The sequence below is a fragment of the Epargyreus clarus genome, unplaced genomic scaffold, assembly GCF_041222505.1.
Source record: "Epargyreus clarus isolate Ecla_fem2 unplaced genomic scaffold, WU_Ecla_fem_2.2 ptg000026l, whole genome shotgun sequence".
Lineage (NCBI taxonomy): Eukaryota > Metazoa > Arthropoda > Insecta > Lepidoptera > Hesperiidae > Epargyreus > Epargyreus clarus.
In genome coordinates, this window is record NW_027332233.1 from 4,086,567 (window position 1) to 4,097,818 (window position 11,252).

At 37.2% G+C, this 11,252-nt stretch overlaps 1 protein-coding gene across 2 annotated transcripts; it reads left to right on the forward strand.

Moving 5' to 3' along the window:
• The first annotated feature begins 9,458 nt into the window (after nt 1–9,458).
• LOC140753472 (uncharacterized) lies at nt 9,459–10,657 on the forward strand. Of its 2 annotated transcripts, none has more exons than XM_073088092.1 (2): nt 9,459–10,009; nt 10,412–10,657. In XM_073088092.1, exons 1-2 carry the CDS (start codon nt 9,548–9,550, stop codon nt 10,469–10,471), a joined length of 522 nt encoding a protein of 173 aa, XP_072944193.1. In that variant the 5' UTR covers nt 9,459–9,547; the 3' UTR covers nt 10,472–10,657. The 2 variants fall into 2 exon arrangements, with proteins under 2 accessions (XP_072944193.1, XP_072944192.1); XM_073088091.1 differs by having other exon boundaries at nt 9,479–10,023.
• Nucleotides 10,658–11,252: the final 595 nt, after the last annotated feature.

Here is an 11,252-nt window from a genome sequence, read left to right on the forward strand (position 1 = left end):
ATGCAGTCCACCTGATGGTAAGTGGTTACTGCCGCCCAAAGGACTAAGCTGAAACGCCGCAGAACTCTCTTACCACACTGTTCAAACCAGAACACAACAGTTATTAGGCAGAAATAGGTGTGGCAGTGGTTCCGCCAGAGTCGAACAACAAAGGGTTTTACCACCTTTCAAGACTATTGTTATAATACTGGACTATATCTACTGTACCAATACCGTATGATATAAATATAATGAAAACGGTTTACTGTATGGGAATCATGTTTAAACATTATTGTTTCCCCCTGAATTCGTCTATTTGGGGCCCAGGAGTGACTATGTAGTTGATATTTTTGTGATATTATTATTTTTATAAAATTCTCGTTTTTACCAATTAATTTCTTTATGTTTTACCACAGATATGAATTCATTTTTTTTTTTTTTTTTTTTTACTTATGTTCTTTATGCGATCTGTTTCTTGTGAACATTCAGCATAGGGTTACGGATTTATATGTTTGACTTGGGGGGCAGTCAGTCCAGCGACATACGCCCCTTGTGTTTATCATTCCCTACAAGTCTCTAGGGGACTTTCTTTTCAGCCTTTTGAATGTTGAGGTGTTATTCATTAAGTGTTTAGTCAGTCTATTTGGATGGTTTTCTATTCTATTCCTGTAGGATTTCATTGAGTGCTTGATCTCTTCTTGGACTGTTCTGATTTGAAGGTCGTGGTGTAATTGTTGGTTTGTTATAAACCATGGACCGTCTGTAATGATCCTTAGCATTTTAGACTGAAACCTCTGGAGTATTTCAAGGTTGGAGTTGGCGGCTGTGCCCCAGAGTTGGATTCCGTAAGTCCAGATTGGTTTAAGGATACACTTGTATATTAGGAGTTTGTTTTCCGTTAACAGCTGTGACTTTTTTCCAAGCATCCAATACATTTTCCTCAATTGGATTCCCAGTGCTTTTCGCTTGGTGAAGATGTGTTTCCTCCAGGTGAGACGGCGATCAAGATAAAGTCCAAGGTATTTGACTTCATGTGCTTGGGGTATTTGTACTCCGTTGAGCTTCACGGGGGGACACGTTTCGCGTCGCGTTGTAAAGGTTACCTGAACTGACTTTGTTTCGTTTGCTTTTATCCGCCAGGTAGTTAGCCAATCTGTGATGCTGTTTAGAGAGCGCTGTAACATGTTACTTGCTTGTGCTGGTTCATCATGGGCAGTTAAGGCCGCGGTGTCATCGGCAAAAGTACCTATTACGACGCCATCTGTTGTTGGTAAGTCTGCAGTGAAGATTAGGTATAGGATGGGGCCAAGCACACTTCCTTGTGGTACCCCCGCATGGGCTCTGTGCAGTTTGGATATTTGTTCACCCTGCTTGACGTAAAAAAATCTGTCAGACAGATACGATTTTAGTGAAATGTAATAGTTTATTGGGAGGTGTTTTTTTATTTTGTACAATAAACCTGTGTGCCAGACTTTATCAAAGGCCTGTGATATGTCAAGAAATGCTGCACAGCAATATTTCTTATTTTCGAAACCCTTGTGTATTTCTTCTACTAGTCTATGTACCTGTTCAATAGTCCCATGTTTTTTTCTGAAGCCAAATTGGTGGTCGGGTATGATCTTATTTTGAATGATTACGGTGTTTAGTCGCTTTAGAAAAAGTATTTCCATTACTTTTGACAGGATAGGCAGTAAGCTGATCGGTCTGTAGGAAGATGTATCTTCAGGTGCTTTACCAGGTTTAAGAATCATTTTAATTTCAGCTACTTTCCATTGCGGAGGGAAGATACCTCTGGTCATTATGCAGTTGAATAGGAGCGTCAGAAAGCGTATTGCTATTTCGGGTAGTTCGCGCAGTATCTTTGCAGTAATTAGATCGTATCCCGGGGCCTTATTCTGTTTTAGGTTTTTAATTGTTTCTATCACCTCACACTTCTTAATCTTTTCAATTGGCAGGTCAAGTTGGTAAGGTTGATCAAGAAAGTCACTGATTTCGTCACTATTGGTTTCCGATGGGTTTGGTACAAAGACATCAGCTAGATGAGAGGCAAAGGCTTCCCCTTTCTCTAAGTCGGTTTTTGCCCAGGATCCGTCTTTTCTGCGTATCGGCGGATTGGTAGCAGTAGGTCTTTTGAGTCTCTGGGTGGCTTTCCAAAGAGAATAGTCACTAACAGCCGTAGCTTCCAGATTACGTAGATGGTTCTGTACATTTCCGTTTCTTTCTGTTTCAATAAGTTTTTTAAGTTTTGTTGTTAGGTAGTTCAATCGTGTTTTGTCTCTGTTGTATCTGGTTATTTGCCATAATTTACGGGCCTGTCTTTTTTCTGCTACTAGTTCACGGATGGACTTTGAGCATTCTGGTTCTGTGTGTTTTTTAATAGCTGGAGTGCTCTCCCAAGCGGCATTTTGGACGCATTCGTTGAAGTGTTCAACAGCTGCCATGAAGTCAGTTTCTGTTTTAATAGACAGGTTGGTATTAATCTTAGATTCTACTATGGAGCGGAACTTGTCCCAATTGGTCCTGCGGTCATATAGCCTTACTGTGGGTTTAACGCGTGTATATTTCAGAGATACCTCTAGCAGAACTACGCTATGATCAGATGCGAGCTCTTGTAAGGAAGTACATTTGAAACAATTAGTAGGAATCCCCTTTACAACACTAAAGTCTACCAAGTCTGGGACTTTTTTTGGGTCGGTGGGCCAGTAAGTTGGTTCTCCATTCGATATTGTGTTCAGGTGTAGGTCATTTATAGCGGCCTGTAGTTGCCGTCCTTTGGGGGTTGTTAGGCGAGAGCCCCATAGAGTGTTTTTGGAGTTGTAGTCTCCACCTGCTATAAACCTTGGTCCTAGGGTTTTGAAGAAGTCGATATATTCTTCTTTTTTGATCACATGTTTTGGGGGGGAATATAGTGCGGTGATAGTCAAATGTCCTCGCCAATCTTCAACAACAATGCTTGTGGCTTGTATCTTAGGAGTTCTAAATGGTTCGGTCTCATGGTGTCTTATATTACTCTTGATGAGAATCGCTGATCCTCCATGTGCCGTACAGTCTGGATGCATGGTTTGGTAGAATTTGTAGTTGTTGATTCTGAGGTAGTTTTTATTTGTGAAATGAGTTTCTGACACTAGCAGGATGTCAATTTTGTTTATTTTCAGAAATGTCTCCACTTCTGGGACATGTTGTGAGAGCCCATTTGCATTCCAAAGGGCTATTTTTAATGGACTGAATTTGTTAGTTTGGTCATGATTTCCATTAGGAGATTTGTCATTGTGCTTAATTGCTGCATTAGTTGTGACATAGTATTCAAGATTACTTTCATGTCATTGTTGTTGGTTTTGACTTCTATTGCTTCATTTGGGTTTGGTTTGTTAGTAGGTAGCGGTGGATGTAGAGATTTATTGCATATTAATGCTTGCTTGTATGGTGGTTGGTCTTGTTGTCCAGTGGTAGTTTCTGCGTGGTTTGAATGGTTTACGGGGCGCGTTTTCTGACGATGTTTTGCTGGATGGGTAGGGTATTTGATTTTTTGTAGCTCCTTGTATACTGTGCAGCCCTTATAGTTTGCTGGATGGTTGCCATCACACAGTATACATTTTACTGAGTCTGATCTTTCTTTGCGTTCGCATTTTGAAGATGCATGATCTCCCGCGCATTTTATACATTTGGGCTGCCTATAACAATATTTTTTTGTGTGTCCATATTGTTGGCAATTGCTACATTGAGGAATTTCTCGTTTAGGTCTTGGTGGTTCGAAAGTAACTCTACAGTGTAGAAGACTTTTGATGTTGTAAATGTCTTTATTATTGTTATTTGATTCCACTTCTATGAAGTGCATCGGTAGTGATTTTTTTGTAATTCTTTGTTTGACATTCCAGATGTTAGTAACTTTATGTCCTTGCATTTCTAATTCAGCTTTTATTTCTTCTGTGTCTGTAGAGGGGTGAAGGTTTTTGAGTACTACTTTGAAACAGCGGTCTTGTTTGGGTCTGTAAGTATAGAATTCTGTGTTTTTTTCTTGCAAATTTTTAACTATTTTTATATAAGATTCAGTAGACTTGGGCTGTATTCTAACTTGGTCGTTACGAAGAATTTTTACTTCATAGTTGTCTGCTGCTACCTCATCAAGCATTTTTAGCAGTGGTTGGATAATGCTGACCCGATCAACATATATGGGTGGGGCTTTAGCAGGTTTTTCAACGGTGTCAGTGGTTTGTTCTGTTTGCGTGTCAACGCTTAGGTCGGAGAACCTATTTGAGGTTGGTATTGGTTGGCTTAGCCAGTAAGTGTCAAGTTTCTTTTGTTTAAAGGCTTGATTTCCTTCAGGGCTTTCCCGTTGTCTTTTTCTTTCAGGCGCTGTTTTCCATTGATCGCCGTCAGCTGTTTTAATGATTTCCAAGTCCATATTGGCTGGCGTGATGTTATCCAGATTACTCAGTGACTGTGTCCTAGTCTTGTTAAAGAATGATTTGTGGAAAATCTGTTGAGTTAGTGTGTTACTTTGGGTTTCTTTAGGTTGAGAAGAGAGAGGTTTTTGTTTTTCATTATTATTATCCATATCCATTTTGTTCCCACGAGTAGGGTCGATTATAACAGGTCGCACATAGGGTGACGCCCATTCCCATGTGAAGGCACTATACAACAATGTGAGCCAGGTCCATTGAGGTTGGCGCTCGCGACTGATAACCCATCAGCCATTCATCCTTTTGACACGTTTCCCATCGTAGGATTCGGGTGAATTTTTATAGAGGCTTTCTACCTCTTGGCTCGGGCGGCTAAGCCAGAGCCCCCGATTTCGCTTGGGACAGTGCGAAGTTGCGGGTTGCATAGGTCATTTCCTACCTATGCTGTTACACGATCGGGTTGATTGACCGTCGCCCGATGCTCGACGTTGACCTTTTACGGTTGGTTTGGTCTTTCCTGCTGCAACCAACCCTCCTCCTTTTTCATACGGGCTTGGGACCGTCATTGGCGGAGTTATGATATGAATTAGAGATATGAATTCATAAGATGTTTTTTTTTTCAAAGAGGATCCCAAATTTTGCCGCTATTTTGAATAATTCTCATTTTAGCGGATAATAAATAAACTGATAAAATTCAGCTCAATCAACTAACTAGTTAACCAAAGAGGATATAACATGAAATTTTTGTATGCAGTATATCGTATTCCTATTATTGTACCTATTCCTGAGATATTTTAGTACAAAACTGTTTTTCTATAATTAATCGCAATAGTATATCACATGAATAGTTAAGTTTGATTATTAATGACAATATTCACTTACTCCATCATTGCATCATGGTGCTGTTTTCATTCAGTATTATTATTTCTAGTAAGTTCTGTTATTATGGCTGTTTTAATATGATCCTTATAATATTCAATAAGTCACATATTATTATTGTCTTAACTATAAACATTAGCATGTAAGCATAGTTTTATATTTTGGTGTGATTTTAGATTGTGTTCCATATAAGTGCCTTACTTTGTTTCAATGGGAAATATTTTCATGTATCTACATAAAATATTATATGACAATATAATCAATGTTTACACATTAAAAATTAATGACATTAAGAAAATATATATGAATGTTTTGTTTAATAAAATGTTATGAATATCGTGTTGAATGAATCGCAATGTTTTGAAAATTGTATAAAATGTTACTTTCCAGTTGTGTTTGATATAATAAACTATTTTTGTAAAAGTAAGTTCACGATATTATTGTTTTGTGATCGTACTGAAATTTTAAAATAGTTCATATTGATATTTCAATGATATTATCGCACAATATGTTTAAAAACTGTTTATATTTGTCAAACTCTATCGAATAAAAAAGCTTTATCGTTCATCCTTTCATTAATAATATTGTTCAGTACTGGTATAAAATGGATTAAAGTCTACCACTTAAATCCATTGCATGGCAACAATATATCGCAATGGATGGATTAATAGATCCCAACGTGTTTCTGTACACTGTTAAGTCTAGATCTCAGTCTAAATTTGTAAGTACAATTTAGATTGAGATCAAGACTTTAGATCATAGATGCATAATAACTTGGAATATGTAGAGCCATAGATAATATAAACCTACATGGTTTAAGTTTATTTGTTTATCCAAAGTAATAATAATTTAGCAGAAACTATAATTATAAGGTATATGTTTTTGTTGAAATAAAACTATTTTCATACATTCAGGCAGTTTTTTTGCTTCTGACTTACTGATATCTTGAATTTATGAGACTTACTTCAATTTCAATGATTTATTAATGTCATTAATGGTGAATCTGAATGTATGTGAAATAAAATGAATGTATGTCTCACTGTTCAGCCTTTACAAATTACTATACTATTCAATTTTTATGATTTTTACGAAACTTAATTTGTTGAGCACACTTCCACGACATATCCTACGATACATGGCGCGCATGTATACATACATTATTATATATTTTTTAAATATAGGAGTAGCAGACGAGCTTCCATTCCACCTGATGGTAAGTGGCTACTGCCGCCCATGGACATCTGTAATCAACCCCAGATAGGATTAGATATTCCTACCTGAGGTCGGCCACACATGCGCCGCTACCTCTGAGGACTAAGCAGGAACGGAAAAGTATGTCTCCCGTTCCACACCCTTCAAAACGGAACACAGCAGCACCTAATACTGTTGTTATTAGGTAGGTATTTCTATCTGTGGCGGTGGTGCCGCCGGAGTCGACAACACAAAGGGTTCTATCTACCACCTTCAAATTTATAATTCCAACAAAAACAAACGTAAATCAATAAAACATTGGTAAGTAAAATTTGTGCCAGAACAATGTCTGCCCGAGCCCACTAGTAATAAATAAAATTATAAATCAAATCGAACTTATCTGCATTTAAACTGAATTTTAAGCTGTGGCTACTCGGACATAGCGGTTCTGATAATTTGTACATCAAGTAGATATTTATCAGTAAAATTAAACACACCATACCTAGACAAGTTTAGTAATCCAGTTGTAGAACCTGATCAGTTTCTCAATGTACGTACCTAACGGTAACATTTAAATTACCATTCATTTGATAAAGTAAGTTCAATATTGCGGTAAAAATCCTGACCACGTATGAGGATATGAAGTACGTACATGCTATTTAAATGGGGTTGGAGATCGAAATGTCTAATTTTCCGTTAAGCGCAGTGCTAATAATACAGTACTGAGTGGACGAATATTCTTATATATAAAATTCTCGCGTCACAACGTTAGTTATCGTACTCTTCCGAAATGGCTTTACCAATTTTCACCAAATTTTATATGCATATTCAGTAGTACCAACGCAGATTTAAATGCTTAAGGTGCCAAGTACCTACATATTTCCGCAACTTTCTTTTATTTTATATTTGTTCAAATTTATACCGAAAAAAATATTTTTAATTATTATTCAACCAGTATTATTCTGTATAAAGGCGCGTTCTCAATTGTACGGGGCTCGTTTGAACCAGATTCGTATAGAGCTACCTACAGGTTACCAGCGGAGCTTTTAGAAAGGCGAACGGTGAGCCGGTCCCGTTCTGTCACCCGCCGGCTTCCTGATAAACAAGAGAAATGTAAAAGAAAGCGCTTTTTATGTGCATTCAATATGTTTTCCTGGTAGGCTTGTGGTATGAATCTCGGCCTTTCCTTCTGGAATTTTAATGGGCACCTCTGATTTCTTAAACTGCTGCCCATCATAGACACCCCCAAAATTATACGAATGCAGTCATGGGCGCATCTATAGCCTTTTTAAACGGACATTTATAGAAACTGTGTTACTTTCACGTTATTTGTTTTTTCTCGCCTGTGATAAGTCTTGAAGAAATAATTTCTGAAAATTGTTGGGCCAAAAAAATTTCCTACTCGTTTTTTTTTACTTGAATATTCCACTAACTAAATCTCCCTTCTATAAATAAATAAATCTAGCAATGCACAGAATGATGTAATCTGTAATTTGTCAATAGTAAGAACAACGCTACGATGTTATTGCTAAAAGGAGCTTCACAACTTTTTAATAGGGTAGGAATGCGATGCTAATACGATAAAGCCTCTTAAAATTATAATTACCTATATCAGAATTATTCGATCTAACAGATCCGTAGATTCATCGATCAAGTCTCATAATTCAGTAATTATTGTGTAGTGGTCGAGCCGTCTGGCACAGATTATGGCGGAACAACCTGTTGCGATGCGCCTGCGTTCACCTGTGCCTCAGCCCAGCTAACTGTACTGTACCGTCGATAAACGGTAAACCGCGTGTTTTGTCTTATTTGTCATCTCGGATTACGGACCCGAGTTAAACCATTATAGATGATACCTAACTTGGAAGATTAGATGTTAGATAATTCCTGGCAGGATCGCAATAACGAGCTTTTTGTAGAGGAAACTGTTCTTGTATCGAGTCTTCGTATCATTGCCGTCTGATCTCGCTGGTAACAATAATTTCCTAACATAACGGTAGTGTTTATCAAAATATTGCCACACTATGATCTCTAGATAGTGTCCTGGGTTTGATTCTCGGTCGAGAACTCGTAATAATGTTAATTTATATTTCTTTTGCCATACCTACAGCGCAACCGCTACAATAAACCATAAATTTGAGATTGATTAATCTACATCAACTAAGGTATGTACCTACATTTAAGTGCGGTTTTAACTACCATTTGAGTATTGGATATGCAACTATAAAGCTTTAAAGTTTCTATCTATGTATAGGTAAGCGGAACTACATTCATTTTGATCACAAAATCACAGTTACATGGATTAGGTTACATGAATATTCCGCATTGATGCAATGTTTTTCTAGATCCTGATATATTGGTATAGGTCAACCGTTATTTGTGCCGTGTGCCAACATAAGTATTCTTATCTTTGATGAACTAAGTGCATGTAGAATTTAGAAATACCTAAATATCCGTATACACGACGAACTGAGGACCTCTCTCTATCGAGAAGATACTTATCTCAAAAGAAAGATTCAATCACACTAGAAATTTCTTGAATATTTATAAATAATATTTATAATAGTTTTGCTATTAATAACGACATAAATTTGGGGGCTAATAGGTCAATGGGTCCATAGACGCAAATGCCTAAGGTCAATGTTACAAGTTCGCTTTGCCGTTCGCGAGCTTTCTCCTTTGATAACAAAACAGCGAATGTGTATCCATGATGTTTTGTTAACGCTCATAGATTTTTAAAATGATATTTTCCTTATTAAACTGGTTGAGATGAAATGAGGTCACATCAGCTAAATATTCCAGTATTTTTGTGGGTCATACGGTCATTAAATTTTTGTTATTGAAGGAAAAGAAATACCTATAGCTTTCATTAAACTTTTTACATGTGTTGATAGGAGGTTCTCTTACATTCTAATATGCCCTACATATTGCACATATCTGGTTTATTAATTCCAGTTTAGTTAGGACAGGTTGCACGGTAGGATCGCCGCGGTGTACCGCTATGTCGGTGAATATATGAAAGATGCAATGGAGAGCGTATACATAGCGGTCTCGACGAGCGAGGCTGAGGTTCAGTGCGGTCCTAGACACCTTTTGCGATGGTCAACTACAAGCGCGTGGTTTGCGAAGTGGCGGTGCTCGCGGTCCTCGCGACCGTCGTAGCCGCGGCACCGACTCCAGACTGTCACGACAGTCATTATGATCAGAGGCAAAATGGCACCGAAAACTACAGGGTTAACATCGACGGCATCGTCATCGCCGTTGCACCCGCCGAGTCCTTCCTCGCTGCGGCATCAGCCATCGACTTCGGTGACCTTTTAGAAGAGTTCAATGAGGTACAAAAGCCGAAGCCCCCGTCCGTGAGCTCGCCGTCAAAGCCAGAAATATCCAAGCCTGATGCCGACAAACCTGATGCTGAGAAACCTGACACAGTCAAACCTGACGCTGTGAAACCTCAAGAATCAAAACCGGAAACTCCTGAAAAACCAGAGGCGCCCCTCAGTGATGTCACGTTGGTTCCTGAAACGAAGGGACAGAAGAAAGATTTCGGCAGGAAGCAGGTAAAAGGACAAAGGTGGGCAATATTTATGATATACCTATACTATTTTACAAGCTTTTTACAAATAGGTATCACATAAAGTGCTAGAATTACAAAATTAGATTAATGTTCATAATTTTTATAGTAGCATTTTTTATTAACTTTTTTTAAACATTATTTGGAAAGCTCGGTGAAAAACTAAAATGCATTTAAGAATCTTATAAATACCTAGCCCAAATTCGCCTGAATATTTGAGATACCAGTGACAAAATCCTATTCAGTTTTTTCTCGTAATAAACTACACGAATTAGAGAATGTAAGAGTAAAATATAAATAAACGTGAACACAAGTAGGAGACATTATCAGTGGAAAACTTACATTACAATATTGTATTATTTACATGTTTTTTACTCCTTTGTTTCAGATTGAAGACACTTCTCGCCAACGTGTTTCTCCCCCTACTGAGAAGAGCGAACACACATGACAAATAATATTAAAATTTAGATAATTTTCCACGAATAAAATAGTGTAAGATTTTCTAAAGGCGTGAAGCCACCAGTGATATGCTGAATGCATTTATTTTTATTTATAATTAGTATAAGTAGACCTAAGTTTGTAAATTACTGTTTCGTTGAAAATAAATGAAAATTATTATTGAAAAATCCCTAAACGTGCCGTTTTCTTTAACTTCCACTTATTAAATTAGCGATTTGGGAAAAATACTTAACCACATTCCAGGTATCAGTAAAATTAGGTCAAGAACTTTAATCACATTAATTATTCAATTAATTAAAAGTAATAGAGAATTCAGTCTGTCCGTGGACACCTGTAAGTAAAAATATGTACTTACCTTTTTACTAATATTTGCACGGTATGGTATGAGTAAATCATTGACCGATATCCTTTAAAGGGAGTGGTAGAGTCGGAATGATATGTCTAATCTTATCAATTTGTGCAATTTATGTAATTTGATAACGTTTGCCAAAGTAGGGGTTTCGTAGGAGTATTTTTAAAGTACACCATAATTCATTAAAGTAAAGAAACTCTCACGGAAAACATTTATGTACTTTATAATAATTTACAAAAATGACACTGAAGTACTCGAAAAATAATCTTCTTCTATTTTATTGTTTTAATTTATACAACAATTGTTTTTATTTACACAATTTTTCATACTGCTTAGTTAGGTACAAGAGTCAATGCACTTAGTAAATAAGAGATGTGTACTCAATTTCCCAATACTCAACATCCTTATCCATTTGTAT